The sequence below is a fragment of the Gobius niger genome (assembly GCF_951799975.1).
Source record: "Gobius niger genome assembly, chromosome: 13".
Lineage (NCBI taxonomy): Eukaryota > Metazoa > Chordata > Actinopteri > Gobiiformes > Gobiidae > Gobius > Gobius niger.
In genome coordinates this window covers 6,174,070-6,196,187 of record NC_136864.1, presented here as the reverse complement: position 1 = coordinate 6,196,187, position 22,118 = coordinate 6,174,070, and the positions used below count along the sequence as shown (strand labels likewise).

At 40.6% G+C, this 22,118-nt stretch overlaps 1 protein-coding gene across 2 annotated transcripts in view; it reads right to left on the bottom strand.

The window, feature by feature from the left end:
• The window catches only part of hectd3 (HECT domain containing 3), a 28,884-nt gene extending 8,559 nt beyond the window's left edge, over positions 1–20,325 (bottom strand). The window contains exons 1-13 of one of the 2 annotated variants that reach the window (XM_079569713.1): positions 20,245–20,325; positions 19,756–19,888; positions 12,795–13,089; positions 10,773–11,026; positions 8,506–8,641; positions 8,053–8,171; positions 6,517–6,630; positions 6,352–6,434; positions 3,679–3,844; positions 3,528–3,609; positions 1,790–1,972; positions 1,615–1,667; positions 43–211 (exon numbers count right to left, since the gene is read on the bottom strand). In XM_079569713.1, coding sequence (XP_079425839.1) covers positions 43–211; positions 1,615–1,667; positions 1,790–1,972; positions 3,528–3,609; positions 3,679–3,844; positions 6,352–6,434; positions 6,517–6,630; positions 8,053–8,171; positions 8,506–8,641; positions 10,773–11,026; positions 12,795–13,089; positions 19,756–19,811 — 1,710 coding nt within the window. In that variant the 5' untranslated portion in view covers positions 19,812–19,888; positions 20,245–20,325. The remainder of the gene's footprint in view (positions 1–42; positions 212–1,614; positions 1,668–1,789; positions 1,973–3,527; positions 3,610–3,678; positions 3,845–6,351; positions 6,435–6,516; positions 6,631–8,052; positions 8,172–8,505; positions 8,642–10,772; positions 11,027–12,794; positions 13,090–19,755; positions 19,889–20,244) is intronic. The other variant, XM_079569712.1, reaches the window with a different exon arrangement.
• Positions 20,326–22,118: the final 1,793 nt, after the last annotated feature.

Here is a 22,118-nt window from a genome sequence, read left to right as displayed (position 1 = left end):
TTTCATCTTGTGTCAGTTTATTTGTTCATGGTAGTTACGGACCTCATTGGACGTCCTGGTGAAGAAGGGCAGGGGCAGGGGGCACTCTGCGGAGCTGGGGCACAGCTCCTCGGACATATCGGCCAAACTGTCCCTGAAGCCCCCGCCCTGGTCGATGATGCCCTCAGCGATGAACTTACACTCCCACCACTGGTCGTACCGCGCCGGCCACCTGAGGGACCAACGGCAGGTTATTATACACGTGCATTCAGCTGACACATCTGGCCAGGGCTGGACTGGACTGGCAGAAAAAAATCAGCCCGGGACTTTTGGGTTAAGACCGGCCCTCTAAAAAAAAAAAAAAAAAAAAAGCAGTCATATTCAATAGTCGAGGTGATGAGCAAAACAATTAGCCCTTGGCTTGAACTAAAACAGTATAAGCTACGAATCAAGGACAATAGCTGCTGTTGTTTCTGCCGAATTCAAGCTAACACCTCAGAGCACTCAACTCTTTAATCTTGTCATTTACAATATGATGGAACTTTTGTAAAATTACTTAACAATCTTAAAATGTGTGTTCCGTTAATGAAGTTCCTCTCGCGACTGCAACACAAATAAACTTCTCAAAACCAACCAAATGATCCCACTGTAGATTGAAGATGAAATGGTAAAACTCACCACGGAGTTAGAGAAGTGTGGAGTGAGAATAGAAGTCCCAAAAAGGCCAAACCAAAAAGCTTTTGTCAACAGGTGGGGGTGAACAGATTAAAGAGCGGGTATTATAGCTTTCTGCATGTATTTGGTAATGATCTCAAACACATCCTTATCCCGCTTTATTCGCCGTATTGATCTAAAACCACTCTCTGCAGATGTTTGAACAAAAAGGGAAAAATTAAAGTGTCTCGTGCGGCTGTAGGGAAGCGATGGCGACTGTTGTCACCTCGCGATGAAAGGATTAAGTTCAGCAGAGAGATAATTTCCTGAATACGTAGAAACTTAACAGCTTTTTTGGGAGCTGGAGATCCAAAGATTACTCAAAGATGTGCTAGTAGTTGCTCGAAACACAACTCCAGGTGTGTTTTTTGGATAGAAAATTTTGTAATGTGATAAAAAGACACCCTCTCAATGAACCGTTTCAAAGGCAAGAATGGCACAGTTCAGACATTCATGGAATCAGTGTTAATTTCGTCGACTAAAATATTTAGTCTTAATTTTAGTCAAAGTGTTATTTTTGATGACTAAAATTGGACTAAAATGTCCAGATATTTTAGTCGACTAAAATGAGACTAAATAAAAATGAAAAGGAGAGACTAAAATCATCCAAACTTCTATTGACCGTCTGAAAGAGCCTCATATCATGTAAATTCTCTGCCAAAGGATCAGCTCTGAGCTTTGTTCATGTGGAGCAGTGCCATGAAGCAGAGGAGCAAGATTAAATATGATTATAATGAATATTATCAATGCAAAGTCGACTAAATTTACTTACAATTTTAGTCGACTAAAACTAGACTAAAATTTAATTACATTTTCGTCAAAAGACTGAGACTAAAACTAAATTAAAATATGTTGTCAAAATTAACACTGCATGAAATCTGTTCCAACATAATTTCTGCTGTTTCGGTTTGATAAACTTACCGATAATCCAAAGTCTTCTCAAATTTGTCTGACGGCTTTAAACCATCGAACACCTGAAAGAAAAGGATGAATCACAGATGATTCACAAAACCAGACAGGGACTCGGGATCAGATTAACATTTTCCTATAACTATACACTATGTCTCTAACTTGCTCTTTTCCCGCTCGCCTGTACCTGGTTGAAGACGGCGTTCTTGCAGCTGGGGTCGAGGGACGGGTTGTCGCGGTGCTCCATGGCGAGGCGTCGGTTGATGTAGAGACGGGGCATGAAGTTGGGTTTGCTCGTCTCCGAGTCTTTCAGACACTGAGTGATGAGAGGAGCGCGACGCTTCGACAGCAACAAGAACTGCTTTATGCTCTGCAGGAGACGCACAAGCAGAGTCTTAAACACGCACATTATTGTCCCGAGAAAGTGAGATATGAAGGAAAACTGAGCACACGAACATTTGAAGTAAAACATTCAGAAACAAACAGTACATTTTATCAAGTTATTTGCACCTTTTAGCACTGGAAATCCAACATTAAAGGGACACTGCGTAACATTTTGGACTATACTGTTGCCATCAGTGATAAACATGCTCCTAATGACCAGCTCAACACAGAAAAATGCAGTTACAGCAGTTAATAATCAAAGAATGGTTTTGGATGAGAATCTAACCTATTTTAGTCTCCAATTGTACTTATTTTAGTCACATCTCCATGGAGACGAGCTCCCGGTAAAGTTACAGTCATGTCTTGGGTGAGCTGATTTATGAGGTATTTTTCCAATGGTGAAATGATCTATCAAAAAATAAATGCTAGTATTTAAATTTTATTTATAAGTGAAAATCCTACATGGTGTGGCTTTAAGAGACAGGACTTGGAGTTGACAACTATTTTAGTGATTGATTCATCGCTTTCTAATAAACACAGACACAAATAGAGCAAAAATGATATGAACATTTCACATCAGAAGCAGAATTAGCACTAATTAATACTAATTACCACTTACAAACATTCACAGTAAGTTTACTCCATCAACATGTCTCAAGTGGTGCCACTTCAGCAAAGCAATTAATCAATTAATCGTAAAAATAATCGGTAGATTAATCGATTACCAAAGTAATGTTGCAGCCCTAATTCGGGGTCATGACCTTCACGAGGGTTGGCAGATCATAAGGGAGAGATATTTGATATCATGTAGTTTGAATGGAAAACGTGTTTTGTGGGGACTGCGATCATTCAACAGCAGTTTTTATATCAGAGATCGCAACAATAAGTTTGAAACGGACGGGGAGTTGTGGAGTTTGCATGTTCTCCCTGTGTCTGCGTAGGTTTCCTCCGGGTGCTCCGGTTTCCCCTACTACTAAAACATGTACAATAGGTTAGTATGAATGAGAGTGTGTTTGAGAGCGCACATGGGGGACGACGGATGCAATTAGCCTAAGGCTACAATGCGGCGTGGCGTGTTTACATGCATGAGTCCCATGTATGTTCATTAACATGCACTGTCCCGATCAAATAAACAAACAAAAGAATAAATAAAAATATATTATTTTAAATATTCTGATGTACAATTTTGGATGTTGGACAGTTTAAAGTGTGTGCATAAAGTTTCATTCAAACAGAAATGTTTGGAAAATGTAATATTCAAAAGCAAATCTTAATACAATGGGAAACTTTGGAGCAAAAATGTGTGTTCTTTCAGCCTGGACTGCAGCTGAATGTGACGTTTTTTTTGTCTTTTCGACAAAGTGGAGCAGCCATTTTTTCTAATTGAGACATGATGCCAGTTGTAATGTTTCTAATGTAATGTTTTTTTATCGATATTTAAGGCCTTCATTTTGACTTACTGCTTTTTAATTCCCTGCGGAAACCCTGAACATCGTCCAAACCTTTGTAATTCATTCAAAAGAATAAAAAGCTGCACAAACCTTTATGTGGTTGAAAGTTCCAAGGCTGTAATCCCAGGCTGGCACTAAATGCGGCAGCACATTGTCCAGCAGCACCATGAACCTGTGGAGGACAGCAGGCAGATGTAGCTTTATGCCCGAACACTAAAGCCGGCGTCATTCGTGCGTTCACCTCTGGATGACGAGCGCCCGCCTGTAGAGCACGTCGGACGCTGTGCCCTGCAGGCGCGGGTATCGGACCAGGTTATTGGACTGAAACACGTCTGCGCTCAGACCCAGGTCCCTTTCACAAGACGACTTTATCTTCAGCCCACGGATCCGGACGTCAATCCCTTCGTCTGGAGAGAAGAAAAGAGAAAAACTGAATTCGATCAGGATGAGTGTTTTCTGTCAGCCGCTGCCAGCTGCTTATGAGTCTCAGTCACTTCTGAATCTGATGCACTTCTCTGCACCGTTTCCACCTCAGCAGCAATACAATCAGCCTCCTCAGCCTTTTCAACTCCTGTTAACTAGAACGTCAAGAACCTATAAATATATTCCCCTACAAATTAACCATACAGTTAGTTATAGCTAGGGATGTCACAGTTACCGGTGTAGCGGTAAACCCCGGTAAAAATGTTGACAATAATAATTACCGTCTTGTTTTTGAAAAAATATTTTACCGCGGTGGATTACCGCGCCCGCGGTTTAGGCAAAGTGAGCCTTATGAGCCGCCGTCTCATCTGCTATAGTTGCCGCCCAGGCGCACTCTGTAGCTACAACCAAAACAAAACTTTCTCGAAGCTGGAATCATGTTCGAGACGACAGCGCGCAGGATCTATCAGCCTTCAGAGACCAAGCCTGAATTCTGGACATATTTTGGGTATTTTAAGAAAGCCGAAGGACAGTTGATGGAAGACAGTTTTCCTGTTTGCCGAACGTGCAGGAAAAAGTGTCTGCTAAAGGCATGGATCTATTAGGCTAAAGGCAGCAATACTTCGAACCTCTTGTCTCACCTGCGTGACCGTCTACCACAACTCTATAGCAAGTAAGTTAACGTTAGCGTTTTAGCTGAAATGCTGATGTGGGACTTTGGCCAGCAAAAGCCGTGTCTGATATAGACGGTTTATCTTATTCAAAAATATTCTTCTTCGTTTCTGGTGCTATAAATAGTACATGTAACACCCTCGAAACGATCAACAACACATCGTTATAGTTCCTTTACTTTGATGTGAAAAGTTGCACTTTTGATAAGGCTTTGTCTGTATTTTTTTTAAATGCAATAAAGACTGTTAAACTTTTTTGAAACTATTTCAGTTTGTTTAGGACTATCAATGACTTCTGAACATATTAACACACATTAAATAAAATACTGCGGTAATACCGAAAACCGTGATAATTTTGGTCACAATAACCGTGAGGTAAAATTTTCATACCGTGACAGCCCTAGCTGTAGCAAAAGATATACGTAGCTTCAGCAATATTCTAGTTTTCCCTACAATGACCTGTTTTGTGATTCTGGGCCCGATTCCAGTACATGTACAACTAATTAACTTTACAGGCATTATCTTATCAAACCTTTACAGCAGGGGTAGGCAAGTTGTCTTGACGGAGGGACGATTTTCTTTATTGTAAACAGACCGAGTGCCACTGATTATCAGCCCAAAGTAAACACAACACTGGAAAAAAGACCATCTTAAATGAGATAAATGACATAAAATTGCTTGAATTAAAGTTCTTCTATGCTGAATTTGAGTCGGTTTTAACTAATCCAAGATACAAATGCTAGCGTCAACGGAACAAGACCCACTTGAAATCGGACATAATTGATTTTCACATGAAATGACACAAAATTATCTGAATTAAGAGAATAACTACTACTAGAGGTTTTATCTCATCTAAGACCAGACCAAATCTACTCAAACCTTAGATTTAATCTGTTAACCCCTTAACTCCTGAACCGAGCACATTTTCTCCAGTTTGGCTTTACCCCAGTCCAAAAGCTTCTGGAAAAAAGCTGTGAAAATAGCAACAAAACTGAGACGAAAACAATGATGGAAATGTGACAAAAAAAAAGTGAGAAAACATTGACAAAAAAGTGACGAAAAATTGATGAAAAAGTGGCAAAAATGTCACAAAAATGTCACAAGAAATTGACAAAAAAATAACAAAAATTTGACAAAAAAATGACAAAAATGTAACAAAAAATGACCAAAACGTAAAAAAAAAAAGACAAAAATCTGATTTAAAAAAATGATTTTTTTTAAAAAATGTGACAAAAAATGACAAAAAAAATGTCAAAAATGTGACAAAATGTGACAAAAAAATTACAAAAATGTGATAAAAATGTGACAAAAGAATTACAAAAAATGGACAGAAAATTTGCCAAAATAATGACCAAAAATGTGACAAAAATGTGATAAAAATGTGACAAAAAATGACCAAAAAAAATGACAAAAGTTGATAAAATGAGTTGGAAAAAAATCTGATGACGTGAGGAAAAAGATCCTCTTGGTTCAGGTGGGAGCAAAGAGGTTAATTCAATAAAACGATTATTATTTTTCCAGTGCACTTCTTTCAAATTCCAGTGTGTATAACATATGACCTCATTGGATGTATTTCTACCTTTTTTTCTCTCCCATTTAACTAATAGTGTTAAAAGTCCTCTCTGATTTGTGTAACAATGTTTCTCAAAATCATCTTGAGGGCCGGATTTGGCCTGACGTTGCCTACCCCTGCTTTACAGTAATACTTTTGAAAAACATGATAACTTCCGTCTCTTAACTGAAATTCATCCACCAATAAGTAAATGAAATATTTTGTGATATGTAAATTGAAGGCTCCCAAAAAAAGCTGAAACCTTTACCTCTACATTCTTCAATCCTGACTTCGATGATGGAGTAGTGCGAGACCATATCCTCCAGAACGCACACCTCTCCTATTAAGTTACTGAAGTAAAGACAAACAGCATTTATTAAGACGGTTTCAATTCGATCCTCAGTCTAGAATTCTACACTGAAGCCTCGCTCACTCGTCTATTGTGACGTCGCTGAGTTTTTTGAGGTTGTCTCCTTCTCCTCCGTAAACAGTCACTCGTTTGGGCATGTAGTTGTCATCGGTGGCATCGACCGTCAATATCAACTTACTGCAACGAGAAAAGGAATGAAATGGTTAATTTACAAGCAACTGGAAGTCTGCGTTTCAGATTAGCGGAGCAATTTTGTCATGTAGTCCATTCATGCACATTTGAAAAAGGTTCAGTAAGGGAAGGGTGTTGTTCAAACAGGGAAATTCACCTGCAGCGTCAATTTTGTCAACTACAATATTTCGTCATAATTTTAGATTTTCTTTGTTACTAAAATTATGAGACAACAATTATGACTAAAGACAAATGTAAAGAAGAGACTAAAATCATCAACGTCCAATGTCAGTTTGAAAAGAGTCATATTCCTGCCAAAGGAACAGCTCTGAGCTTTGTTCATGTGGAAGAAGCTCCTTAAAGCAGAGGACCTTAATTAAATATAATTATATCAAATATTATAAATGCAAAGTTGACTAAATCAATCTTAGATTTAGTCGACTAGAATTGCATGTAAATTTAGTCAACTAAATCTAAGATTAAGTTAAAATTAAATCACATTTGTCAAAAGTCTAAGACCAAAACTAAAATAAATGGATAATACGGCTTACATTTAAAGGGACTATATGAAGTTTAAAAATGCTACAATTACATATTTTCCTCCCCCTACATGTTCCAGCCATGTCCTAATGTGTAGAATGAGCCTCTAAAATCCTGCACTGTCACACAAAAAGATGTTAATTCGGGTCGAAAGTGTCATGCATGAGCTTAATATATAGAAGCTGCAGTTACACGTAAGACCTGAGGTGGCAGTAGAGAGTATAAAATGGCCAACTTGCATCTAATGCATTTTAAGAAGCCTAGAAGCAGTCACTATCTATTCACTACACACTTCACTCCAAGTGTGGTAGCCACAGGCGCCTTGGGGCAGATTACCATGTGGCTATAATATGTTGTTTATATCTTGATCTCTTATTATATCAGTGTCCTCTGCTGGGCATGAATTTCCTTGTTTTAATTTAAGCTGCCCCCAGTGGCTGGAATGAGCATTCTGGCTATTTCTTTCATAACTTCTTTCAAAATTCATAACTCCGCATAGGAATGGGCTAGAGAGACTTACTTTTCCTTTAACATACACGTGAATTTGAGCTCCACAAGTCGTGGGCCGTATTGAATCATCTCCGCTGTTGGAGAACCCTGAACTCGGGTATTAGCCTACTATTTTAGGCAGAAGGAAGAATTTGAATCAGAAGCACTTGAATTTACTAATTCCCAAAGGACATGTTGTTTTCGTTGCAGTCAACACATTCCTGACTGAACTGAAAATTAACAATTTAGGAAAAATACTTTACCAGGAATCATTTCCAAATATCCAAAAGACGCTTATGGTCAAACAACAAATATGAAATTGTACCATTGCACCCTGTTGCCGTCCAGATACTGAACCTAGTTTCCCTAAGCGTAACAGATGTAAAGGTCTCGTCTTACTTGACCACGCTGCCTCGTCTCATGTGCAGGCGGATCCAGTGCTGTCCCTGTAAACCGTCGCTCTCCCAAAACGTCTCAGTCTCTCCATCTGTCAAACAGTTCATCCCACTGGGTTCCTCCTTACACAGAGGAATCTCATTAGTTCAACCCTAAACATGAGGAAACTAAAGACTTTATTTAAGGCTTTTCTTTCTTGGTATTGAACTGTGTGTGTGCAGGCCTGTCACGATGATCACTTCATGGTTTAGGAAATGAAAGAAACAATATATTTATCGTCAGTATATTTATTAGCAGCACTTTAAGTAAATTGAGTAAAAGACTTGTTTCTACTTTTGTGTTAGTTAAGTTTCATTGTTACAGTTTTGACGGCATAAAATGGTCCTCAATAATATCAATTATTGAGATATTTTAAATGTTGTCATGGTGACAGGCCTGTTTGTAGGTGGGACTTACTGAGCAGGAGGAGACCTCGATGCTGGTCACGCACTGCTTGACGCTGCCTAGGTTTTCGTCCTCTTTCCCGATATGTTCGTAGAAATAATGAATCAGGTCCTCGTCGCATTCGTACGTCCAGGTGGGAGGAGCAAACCTACAACATAAACATAATATACTTTTCATTTATGGAGGATTCACAGGGTTTACACGGACAGAAGCAAGTCCAGTTTAATGCTTTTTAATGCAATGTTTTAAAGTGGACATGTCATGCATATGCAGCCTAAAAACACACTTACTTTGAAAATATGTCTCTGTAAGAATTAACTAGTAACAATGAAATGCAGGCAAAAGAGCTGATGAAAATCTGCTTCAGCTAAAGGAATAATTTCCTTAAACGTCCAGGTTGGATAAGGTTTGCAGCCCCAGCAGAGCGAGATAAACCACTTCAAGCACAGAACAGCTCAGAATCAATCAATTATAGGATTTAAAAATGTGCAGGACAGTTTTTGGGTTTGAACAATGAGTCAATGGGGAAGTTCAGAACGAGGCGCTGACGCCATAGAAGAAGAAACAGCGAAATAAATTTAACAGCTTTGTCCGAGGACTAGCTCAAAACTGCGTGAATGTTGTGAAATACTACTCCAGGTCTGTCTTTGACGAAGGATCAATGTTAAAACATGGTTTAAAGTCGATTTTGCATACGTTTATTTCTTAGAATATGCAAACATTTCATCAGAGGAAAAATAATTGAACGCAACTTTGGCCAAAGAAGTGGTCAGCTTCAACCAAAACTGCAGCTGGATATGTTTCAAACCATCATTTTGATATTTTCAATTAACTTATACAGCAGGGGTGCCCAAACTTTTTGTCTCCAAGGGCCAAAATGAAAGAGTGCCAGTGTGTCGCAGGCCAAATATGGAGATTTCAAGCGTGAAACAAATATAACTGCAAATTATAATAGCTACTTCTTCTTTTTTTTTGGTATATATTTGCATTGGAGTCCATCTACGCACAAAACATGCTACATTAAAGCAAATGTTAACTATGGCAAAATCCTAGTTCAACAATTGTAGCCATATAGTGCAAAATGTTAACAATATAGTTTTAAATCTAAATCTGATACTGTATTAATCTCTGTAGAGAAATCTCTGTAGAGAAATTAGTTCTCTGCATTTGACCCATCCTCAGTATCGCATGGGGCGACCTGTAGGAGCAGTGAGCTGCCAGCAGTGGCCGGCACTCGGGGACCCATCTCGATGATGTGCAGCCAGGCTGGTGGTCAGAAACACCTGGCTGGAGGATTTAACCTATTGCACATGTTTTTTTTTTTATATAACCTACCACTAACCTACGCAGACACGGGAAGAACATGCAAACTCCACACAGAAAGGCCCCGTCCAGGTACAGTAGGTACAGTAGGAATACAGTAGCCTACGTACAGTGATTTCACCTCATTCATTTGTTAACTCAAAGAAAATGCTACATTTGATCATTTTGAAAGTGTCAGTTCTGCATAAATTCTTTTACATGTCAATTTTTACCTTTGTACCTTTGTTGATGTCAACCTATACAATAAAAGTTCGAAAACTGTGAAAGTTGATGCTACAACACTCTGTTATTGATAAACACCCAGATGCCACAGCAGTGTTTCCTTAACTTTGCTAAAAGAGTGAAACAGCGCCCCCAATTTGACGCTGGTGGCCAAAAAGTGTACTGCATCCATATTTACAATTGAGAATGAATGGGAGAGCGTTGGTATTAACCAGATGTGGCACGAAATAGGTCACTCTCTTGTGGGCCAACGACATTGTTCCGGCGGGTCAAAAATTGTTGAGCGATGTCATGAATTTCCAATAAATTTAGATTTCATCAAATTTAATGCTTTTGAATGATATTTAAGGCCTTGATTTTTGGCTAAATTCATTTAATGACTTTTAATGCTTTTAAATACCACAGAAACCCTGATTCATACAAGGCCTATGATGTTTATTCATCAAGGGTAAAACAAATATAAAAGGCTTGGCTCAATATTGTGCCAAAAGCTTTCAAAGCAACTGGCAACGTCATGAACACACTTTGAGCTTAAAACTACTCAGACTAGGACCTGGTAAAAAGGTATGAACTTTGAAAATGTGGAGGACGGTTTCGGTTTTCAATTATTTGGCAATACAATGCAACAAGTTCACATCAACATACTTTGAGCTGTGTAATAAGAAATGTGGGGAAATACTATTCCAGGGGACAATTTTGTAAAAGCTCATAAAAGCGTGTATAATTCAACTGACCTGAGTCTCTGCACGGCCACCTCGTCACATTCAGCCAGTTTGGGTTTGTTTCCGAGGAAGAGCGCGTTCTCCACGTCCACGGCCTGCTCCCAGCGGTGGCAGGGTTTGAAGTCCGAGCCGAAGAGCTGCTGCTGTCGGCTCAGCGTGTCCGCCGACTCCACGGGCACCAGCCGGTCTCCCCCCTCCGTGTGTTTACAGACCAGGATCCAGCCCTCCTCCAGCTCCTGCCCCGGCTTCTGCTCATCCAACTGCTCCTGAAGGGGACAATGCAGGCAATTCTGAGGCCAAGGCTGATTAGCATAGCACATAAAGCAGCAATAAGCAAAAAGTAATGTTTATCTCAAGGGTCTCCAAGCTCTTCTTGCTGAAACACAGTAAACACGACTATATTTAAGATTTTGCTTAAGCTTGTACCCATCTTTACTTAGTTTGGCCATTTTTGTGCTGTTTATAGTTTCACTTCCTTATTGGACAACGACAGGAAGTGACGTAGATGAAGGCAAACCATTTTAAACACTAGGAAATGAGTCAAACTGCAGTGAAACTTTACCTTTATCTATGTCACTTCCTGTCAGCAGCTTAAAAAATCAAATAAAAATCACTTTTCTGCCCATTTCTTCATTAAAATTACTGCTTCACTGAAAGAAAATGATAATTATGCAACAGATGTTATCCTTCTAAATAAGGCATATTTTCTTAAGCATTAAAGCCTGTCATATGCTCTTTAAGTGATATTTTACTTGTTGATGGGAACAACACTAACAACTTAACACATTTCTGACATAAGCAATTGAAAAAATAAATTTAGGCAACATAAATTTAGCTAGGCTAGGCTAACACAATTTCATTATTTTGAGTTCTATACTGAGCATTGTACTGCAGCCGCCAATCAGACACTTGTTTACCGTGTATGGCCAGACACGCCTTCTTTCGCGCAGAAAGAAGTGGCTGTGGTTTATCAGGCTACTCATGGGGGGCCCCTGGTTGCCTCGGGGGCCCCTGAGCAGTTGCTTAGTCTGTTTATAGACTGGGCCAGTCCTTCTTAGAACATAACTATTTACCACAATGTTTTGCAGATTGGGTTCACATGTGAATATGACCCAGCACAAATAAGTTTTCAAACAGAAAACAATAGAGCTCGATCACTTTAACTGGAGCTGCTGCAGATCCAGGACCACAGATTCACTTCCTTCATGCTATCGCTAAGCTAGAATACAGATTTAATTTATTTGATTTGATTTATTCTTATAATTGTGTCTTGCACCTAAGTCAGTGCACAATTCAAGACACAATGCAAAACAGAAATCAGATGCTGCCAAAATAAAATCACAGAAACTGTACAATCAATCATAACAGAACAACATCCACATCACACTGGAGGATATAAATTATTAATTATGCCGCTAACACCTGCTTCTGAAAAACTTACTAATTTAAAATTCAAAGCTAAAGCCAAAACCTCTTGCATGTTTATTAAAATAAACCCAACTAGCGAAACTACTGTAATATCCATAAGCTATAATATATAATGATATATATTATATAAAAATATAATAATACAAAAAGACTGTATCGGATCGGCATCGGCCAGATGAAGTGTCAAAATATCAGATCGGGAGCTCAAAAAAGCGGATCGGTGCATCCCTACTTAGAAGTGGTTCAAAGTTATTCACAACTTTCAAAACGTCTGTCTATAACCGCATTACAGAGCTTTCAGGAAGCTTTCAGGCTAATTGCTTTTAGCATCTTCCTCATTCGCTCATAATATACTGCAGACTCTAAAGCGGTCTTTTTTTCTTTAAAATGTCTGCAGACACAAGACACTATAAGAAAATACTATAAGAAAATTAAACAGATTTCACGCTACTACAGGGAAACAATTGAGACTGCTCCTTGAATGACTCATTCATTTTGTGCACCAGCCAAATGCTTCTACAAATGTGACCTGACACGCAGGAGCAGTTTGGCCAGTCGTCCAGCCTGACTCATCAGCCTCATGAGGAACTGAAGTGCAGTCGGTACCTTGTTCATTTTGACCCATAGTCCCTGGCTGTTGCAGTACTCCTCCCCCGTCGTCCGGATGCATGTCCCTTTCTTGGGTTCGATGTGGTACTTGGACAGTTTCTTGCTCTGGGGCGTTTGGTGCGGGCTGTCGAACACGGACACGATGGTTTTGCCCACACTGGAGGGTCCTGTGGACGGTCCGGACGAGGCGGAGGCGCTGGAGGAGTCCTTACAGATCTTATAGCACACCTCTTTGGGCACATAGCACAGGCACTCCGGGACGGGCTCGCTGTGGCGGAAACACTCAATGCTCCTGTGGAACCAGGAGGATTATATTACAAACTGCTTTCTGAATGGATGCAATTCCCAAATCAAAAATCAAGTGTTTAACTCGCCTTTGCAGAGAGTATAATGTTGTGTGTAAAACTTGTGCTCCTCGTGTTGGTTTAACTCACACTTACTGAAAAAACAGTGACTATATTTGGACAGTGTTTTGCACTTGCACTTCACTAGTTTTTTTTATTGCTGTTGTTCCCATTTATTTAAACAGAGGGCCGTGTTGTCATATAAGGTGTACATAAAGCGTAGTTGTTATATTATTTTTGTATGTAGGGGTAATGGCTTAAAAAGAATGAATCCCCATTTTTTTATTATTATTTTTGAATGACTTTTATTGTAAAAAAGAAAAAATAGGGCTTTTTTGAATAACTCCTATTAATGAATTACATAAGGCTTAGTGTGATGAAAAATAATCTGAATTAATCACATTTTACTTTAGCGGCACAGACACTTTGTCAGTTTCCTTTTCCTGCAGACATTGCTTAGGGTACGAATACACAGTTAAAGGGGCTAGATGCAAGTTGGCCCTTTTATGCTCACTACTGCCATCTCACGTCGTATGCGTAACTGCAGCTGCCATATTAAGCTTGTGCATGACGGCACATGACAGGAAGTCACTTCTTGGACGGCGTTGTTATGATTTGAAGTTATGCACAGAGTCAATTACAGGGCTGTCACGATAATCACGATATCGACTTAATCAATGACAGACGAATAATACATTTTTGGTTTAATATTTATCGTCAGTACTGTTGTGGCGTATGACTCCAAACTTATCCAAAACGCCACGGTAGGCTAAGGCAAGGGGGTTGGAACACTGATGACGCGCAGTCAGAACAATTGCACAGCTTACGAGGGTTTATTCGTGATCAAAGCAGTAAAACAGGCACTTACTTTGACGATGTTGAATTGAAATGCCAAACCTCAATAAGACAGTGCAAATCTTTCTTTTGATGTGAAAATACTACAATGCGATGCGATGCGATGCGGTCAACAGAAAGTTTCTCCCCAAGCTCACCCCACCGCCATGATGCAGGCCCAGCACAAACACACAGCCCAGGTGAGCGCGCGCACTATATAAACCACTCCCACGGTGCCACCAATCACCGTGGTGCAGAAGCACGTGACAAAGCGCGTGCACGTACTCACTCACGCGCCATTCATTCATAGGGAAACCACCAAAACCTCTGTATGGCTCCTACATTCCGGCCCCTAATTATTGTATGGTAATAATTACCCACCACCATTAACAGGAGTAGGAGTCAGAACCATAACCAAGGGCAAAAAGTGAAACATAACTGAGTCCTTCAGAGTCTATGTGTAGAAGTCATAGTCCATAGTCCATAGTTCAGCTATGTCCAAGTTCGTTCATGTAATCCATATCGAAAAAGTTCAGAGTTATAATCCACACGATCTTCACTGCTCATCCGCTTCCTGCAGAAGGCAGACTTTGGTAATCGGACGGTCCAAAGTGCTCAATTTCGTTTTAATCCTCACTGTACGCACTAGTCCATTTTTGTCCGAAACGGTATCCAAAACTCTTGCTGTAATCCATGAATTGCGCGGTGACATTTCATCCACGAGCATGACGACATCTCCAGGCACGAAGTTCCTTTGAGCACGATTCCATTTTTGGCGCTCTTGCAATCCTGGAAGATATTCCTTCAACCAACGCTTCCAAAACAGGTTGGACATGTACTGCACTTGCTTCCAGCGACGACGAGCATGAACAATCAGCCTTCTCGAATAATCCAGGTGGCTGTGATTTCATGTAGGTCCCCTGGTATGTGGTCCCACCATCAAAGACCACACGCAGTTTTTTCTTTGTAGGGGGATACACACCGTGATGGGGTATATACCACACTCTCCCATCACATTGAGTCAACTGCTCAGGTGGAACTCTCTCTGCGTAGCCTTTCTCCAGCATCTCTGCCATGAACTTGACATAATCAGAGCGAAAGGTCGGATCTTTAGATAAGCGCCTTTTGAGACTGAACGCTCGTTGAACTGCAACTGTCTTATTGTTTGGCAATTTGAGGTATCTTTGTTTTACTGGCAATCCAATGCTATAGTGTCCATTGATCAGCTTTACTGAATGCGAGACTGACTCCATGAAGCGTTCATCTTCCTTTGATAATCCATGTTGTTCATCTTGTTGAGTTTCCGGGAAATCAACTTTCAGCTGCTTCTCCCACAGCTCATCCAATCTTGCTACTGAGATAAGATTGACTGTGACGTCAGGCGGCTCATACTGCTTGTCCACTTGGCAATCTCCTCTGAGCGGACCATTCACCGTCCAACCCAGGATGGTCTTGATGGCATAAGGGCCCCCGTCCACTGCACGTACCACCTCCCAGGGCTCCAGCGCCTGAGGTACGTTAGTGCCAATAAGGAGATCCACATCTGCTTCAACCTCTGGTATTTTTATGTGCCTCAGATGCGGCCAACGTTGGAGGTCCTTTCTTTGTGGAATATTTCCTCGGTGGACAGGCATGCTCCTTTGCGTGAAGATCTCCGGCAAGTCGCAAAAGTTGTTTGAGTCCAGACCAGCCACTTCCAAATCTGTCAACATGTAGCTGTCCACAACTTTCTCTTGTCCCATCGTTCTGAGGAGGATCCCGAGCTTCCTTCCTGTGAGGTTGAGTCGATTCATCAGACGTTCGGTGCAAAATGAGGCCGTGCTCCCTGGATCCAAGAACGCATAAGTGATCAGAGTCTCTTGTCCCCTTTTGGACTTCACCTTCACGGGCAGTATTGACAGCGTACAGTCTTGCTTGCCGGCCCCAGTTACTCCACTGGACTGAACAGACACCACGGCACCTTCTCTGGCACTTTCTGAACCACCATTAGCCTGTGTAGAACTTATTTGCCTTGTTTTGGAGTGGATATGCAACAACGTAGGATGCTTCAGGTTGCATACTCTGCACGTGAGACGCCTTTTGCAATCTCTGCTTCTGTGCCCAATGCACAAACAACCGAAACACATCTTGTTTTCCTTCAAAAAAGACATTTTTTCATCTTGAGTCCTTTTATCCAACAGAAGGCAAACATCCAAAGAATGACCAGCTCCACAGAACAAGCACGACCTTTCAGGTAAGTTCTCTTCTCTTTTGTCTACAGGCTCCATTTTCATCTCAGCAGGTGCTACATTGGTGGCAAAACTACTGCCTCGAGGTTTTGTACTTGTCCGGAAAGATCCAGGTGTTGACTCTTTTCTTCCAGTTCCAGGTGAGTCTTGTATATCTCCAAAGATAGGGTCACTTGCAATCTTAACTTGCCTCTCGATAAACTCCACAATGTCGTTGAATGTTGCTCTGCGATTAAACCTTTCTTGCAGATCGCAGGCCACACATCTCCACCGATCACGCAGCTTGTAAGGAAGCTTTTTTACGATAGTTTGCATGTTGGTGGGCACGTTCAGGTCACCCGCAGAGTCTCCCATACAGTTGCAGCACTCACGCAGCAGTAGACTGTAGGCCTGCAAAACCTTAAGGTCTTCTCCCTTTATCAAAGGCCACAACAGTACCTTGTCCATATAGGCGGAGGCTACTTTGAATGGATCTCCAAAATGCTCTTGTAGCAAAGCCTTCGCCTTAATGTACCCATGAGCAGCTGGCAGGTGTTGACAGCTTCGGACTAAATCCTGAGACTGGCCTCTAGTATACTGCTCGAGGTAGTACAAACAGTCTTTGTGGCTGTGAGTTCGGTCTTCAATGTTGTGTTCAAAAGCTCTTATGAAGGCTCGATACAGAAGAGGATCACCGTCAAATACTTGCAGGTCTCGTTTGGGTAACAGGTAAAGCGACTGTTGTTCAACTAGTAGAGATGTAATGTCATTCTGCTTCTCCAGCACTGTAATCAAACGCTGATCGGAAGTGTGCTTGGTTGTAGGTGAGGTTTGGTCAAGCTGGATTGGAGGAATGGATTGATGGAGTGCAACTGATGTTAATGCTGGCAGGCCGGCCCCAGTCAGAGTAGAACGAAACTCAGTTTGGTAACTTGCTTTGGGCTTCACTGATACATTGCCCGCTGGAATCATGTTCTTCGTGACCTCTGTTTGCGATGGCTGTGTGCTGTATGCAGGCACAAATGTAGGAGCATCCACGTTTAAGTGTGTATTTTTACTCTTTTGTAAATAAGAGTTCATCCCATCAGATTTAGCTGACACACGAGAACCTTCAGAAGCCTTTAGCACATTCACTTTAGCCAAAGAAGCCGCGAGTTCCATGTCCAAGTCCATCGCCTCCATGTTTCTCCGTAGCTGTTCTTGCTGTTCCTCCATTTTCCTCCTTAATTGCTCCTGTTGCTCTTGCATAGCATGTTTTTCTTTCAACAGTTTTTGACGTGCCATAAGAGCAGCGGTTTCTGCTTCTGCTCTTATTCGGGCTGAAGAGGTACTTGAAACAGACTTGCTCACGACAGTACTGCGCTTGCTTGTTTTTCCATTAGATGCATTAGAAATACTGTCGATTGGTCCGATATCCACTGCAGTACTTTTCAGATCCATTACAGTTTTCAAAATGCTTGTTGTATCGTCATTGGAAACAGGATCTGCATGTGGGAGGCATTCTTGGTCGACAGCGCCCTCTGGTGGAATCTGTTGTGCATCAGTGACTGTAGGCAGTTCCAAGAGCCATTTATTTGCCTCTTCCACACACGTAGATTTATGCTCTTCAACGTGGTCAAACCATGCATTCTGTTTTTCTTGTTCATCAGATGGCACCATAGGAATGACCAAATCATGAAGTTGACTTGCTTCATTAAACAGACTGGACATATTTTCAATACATGAGCGGACTTGTTCAGCATTCTCAGCACTTTTCATCAGCTCTGTTATTTCTTTCATTGCTATTTTTATCTGTTTTACTTTTGCTTTCCTTTCACTTTGAAGCCTTTCCAGTTTCTGTTCAAAAGCTTTAAACGTAAGCTTTCTTTGTCTCTTCTGAATGGTTTCATTTTCATTTGACTCGTCTTGATCTGACATATTTCTTTCACAAAAAATCCAGAAATCACAAAAATCTGCAGTACACACAGAACACAGCGCTTTATTTCCTTTTCCTTATTTTTCTTCTTATTTATTTCTGCTTTATCAAGGTACAACGAGTTATTCTTCACCCCAACCATTCACGAGGCTTAAGCTCCACCCTCGTTTACTTTGCGTAGCGGTGGATGCTAAAGTCCCAATAACAAACAGCACTTCACCTTTTGTAAAAGCACCGCAGCGTTCAAAGGGGGAATAGCACATTGACAAACAATCCAAAATGTTTACGAAAACATAGCGCGGCTTTTAGCCGAAGCGACTGTGGCAAACAGCGTGTGCAGCGTAGCAGCAGATTTGTGAATGAATGGGCACTGCATAGGATCCATGCGCGTTCACGTCTATCGTTCACAACTTTGATAGCGATAGTAAACATCCAGAGTGGTCCGACACTACGTTGATACTGCGCTTCAACAATTGAGATTTCTGTTGACAAAATGTTGTGGCGTATGACTCCAAACTTATCCAAAACGCCACGGTAGGCTAAGGCAAGGGGGTTGGAACACTGATGACGCGCAGTCAGAACAATTGCACAGCTTACGAGGGTTTATTCGTGATCAAAGCAGTAAAACAGGCACTTACTTTGACGATGTTGAATTGAAATGCCAAACCTCAATAAGACAGTGCAAATCTTTCTTTTGATGTGAAAATACTACAATGCGATGCGATGCGATGCGGTCAACAGAAAGTTTCTCCCCAAGCTCACCCCACCGCCATGATGCAGGCCCAGCACAAACACACAGCCCAGGTGAGCGCGCGCACTATATAAACCACTCCCACGGTGCCACCAATCACCGTGGTGCAGAAGCACGTGACAAAGCGCGTGCACGTACTCACTCACGCGCCATTCATTCATAGGGAAACCACCAAAACCTCTGTATGGCTCCTACAAGTACATTTTATTTGCCATTTTTCTAACTTAATACTCAAGTTTTTACCCTAAATAGATGGTGTTTCATTGTATTTCATTTAAGTCTTATTTGAACAAAGCATTACTCTTTTAACCTCTTGCCACCCGCCTTAACCGAGTGCATTTCCTCCATTTCGGCTTTACCCAAATATGAAAGCTTACAGCCTTTAGGCCAGTCTAGCCTCATTTGAAAGCTAAGACCTAATAAACTGGTCTACATGGATCTTTTTCCTTTGCCACTTTTTTGTCACTCTTTTGTCATTTTTTCATTGCATTTTTGCCATTTTTTTGTTGTGTTTTTGTCACTTTATCGCATTTTTGTCACCTTTTCCATTGCTTTTTTGTCACTTTTTTGGTTGCTTTTTCATCCACAGTTTCCTTTTGTTTTTGTTGCCTTTTTGACGCTTTTTTAAAAGAAGCTTTAAGATTTGGGTGATACCAAACTGGAGAAAATGTGCTCGGTTCAGGTGGGGGTTAAGAGGTTAAGCTTTAGAGTCAGTTTCTGTGGCATTAATGCTATGTCTTCATGCAATATTTTCCTGCCTCAATATATCGATTTTAAATGGGGAATCCACAAACATATTCAGTGCTCTTTTTTTAATTCCCAGATTTGCCAAACCACACCTGAAGAAACGCAACAACAGACGTATTTCCTGTCTCCACTTCATTTTTCAGCCTCTTTCAGCTCCTACCTGTTGATGAAGCGGATCCTCCCGAGCAGCAGGTGAGGGCTCTCCCCCGAAGACATGACGCTGAAGGCGGACAGAGGCCAGAGTCAGCCCCCGCTCACATCACCACAAGCTCTGGTTCTGCCCGGGCTCCTGTCTAAACAATCCAGAAACAAAACAGAACATTCACGAGAGCGCGAGAGGGGGTTTCTTTGTCTTTGACAGTTTAGATCGGTCCAATATCGTCGTAAACCTGTTAGTAAGTGACAACTTTATGACAATCTGCGCTACGATAACAAGTCTAAAGTTCAGGAATGTTCTTATCACCTGTAAAGTGCAAACGAAACACTCCTGTCAATGTTAACGCGGAGCTAACCAACATTAGCATGCTAACAGTGGAATAAATGTCCCCTTTGGCTACGCCTAAAACTCAAACAAGCGCCACGACTTGAAAATGAGAAGAATAATGTATGAAATTACAAAATCTGAGACAAGAAACCACTCTCCACACACCGTGAGAGGCTGTAAAGTACAGGCTTTGGTCAGATTTGTCCAGCGCTGATGATCTGACTTTTGACAACGCGGAAATGATTACGACACTTTTGGTCCACCGCAACTTTCCGTCCACGGCGTTTCACAATAATACGTTTAAGATACGATTTTTTGTTTTTTTAAATGCTCGGTTTATATCACGAAGTATGATTTATTCCCATAATTACAGAGCTACAATAATAATTATATAAAAAAAGATGATAGTCTGTACATTTTAATTTTATTGTTTAGGAACGCAACGGTTAGCGTCGCTTACATTTTAACGTCTTACCCCCGCGTGAACCGGGGGAATTTTCTCGAGTTTGGCTTTACCCAAAACTAAAAGCTTGACCAAAAAAAAAAGCATCAAAATAGCGACGAAAATGAGGATGAAAATGCAACAAAAAAACGCGAAAACGTAGCGAAAACACGTCAAAAAGCGATGAAAAAGACCGATAAAAAAAAGCAGCAAAAAGCGACAAAAACATGACAACAGGTGACAAAAACGTTGAGAAAACATGAATAAAAAGCCACAAAAATATGACGAAAACACCAAAAGCCACAAAAAGTGACAAAATCATGGCGAAAACATGACAAAAAAGCCACAAAAATTATGAAAACATTACAAAAATGTAACAAAAAAGCAATGAATAAGCAACAAAAAAGCTTAAAAAAAACATGACAAAAACGTGGCAACAACGAGACAAAAAAGTTTCGATCAGTTTTGTGGGATCAGCTTTTAGATTTGGGTAAAGCCAAACTGGAGAAAATGTCCTTAGTTAAGGCTAAGAGATTAACAAGTCAGATAAAAGATGAAGTCAAATAACAAGATAATAATGATCAAGTGAGCAAATATTTTTATTTGAATGTGTTTTCGTATGTGACAGGCTGCTGTACTTGATCAAATGAGCTCTCATAGGAAATCTGGCCACGCGCACACACACACACATTCTACTGAGAACATACAAAGACAGTATTTTTAAACTTCTATAGGCTACTTTAATAGATTTACAAGTTTGATTGTTTTACTTTTTTATTACAGTTTTGTAATACAAACAATTAAAGGTCCATCTGACAGAGGCTGAGCAACCAAAATGTTCCAATGGGCAGGGTGGAAGATTAGAATTATTCTTAGCTTTCAAATGAGGCGCTAAGGGCTAGTAAGCTCCAGTTAAGAAGCTTTTAGATTTGAGTAAAACTGAACTGGAGAAAATGCGCTCGGTTAAGGTGGAGGGTAAGAGGTTGAATCATGAAAGTAAAAAATGTAGGGGGCCCAAAATCTTTCATTTCCATGGGCCCAGAATTTCTGGCAGCACCCCTGGGAGTAACTGTTTGAGCGAAAATGCCATAAGAACATACACAAAGAAATAGTTTTTAATAATAATGTACATTGAACACAAAATATGTCGACTGAACATGAATTGAATTGATTTTTTTTATTTTATTTGTTCAAGGACAATGTAATTATAATAAAGTGTGCCAGCTCATCACAAAAATGCTAATTTCCACCCAAAGTCCCTGGACAGGCTGATGTTATACTAAAATATCACATGAAAGAAGTAAAATGGACTGTACTGTAAAGAAGTAGAAGTAGTAAAGTACAATTATTTTAAAACTTACTCAAGTACATTTACTTGAGGCATGTTTTAATATGCTTTGATGTTTAAATGCTCTTGTTTAAAGGGACTAGATGCAAGTTGGCCATTGTATATTCACTTCTGCCACCTCAGGTCAAACGTGTAACTGCACCTTCTATATTAAGCTCGTGCATGACGGCACTTCAGACCCGAATGAACACAACTTTGAGTGACAGTGCAGGATTTTAGAGGCAGTTGTGGTGAACAGGTCTGAGCTCA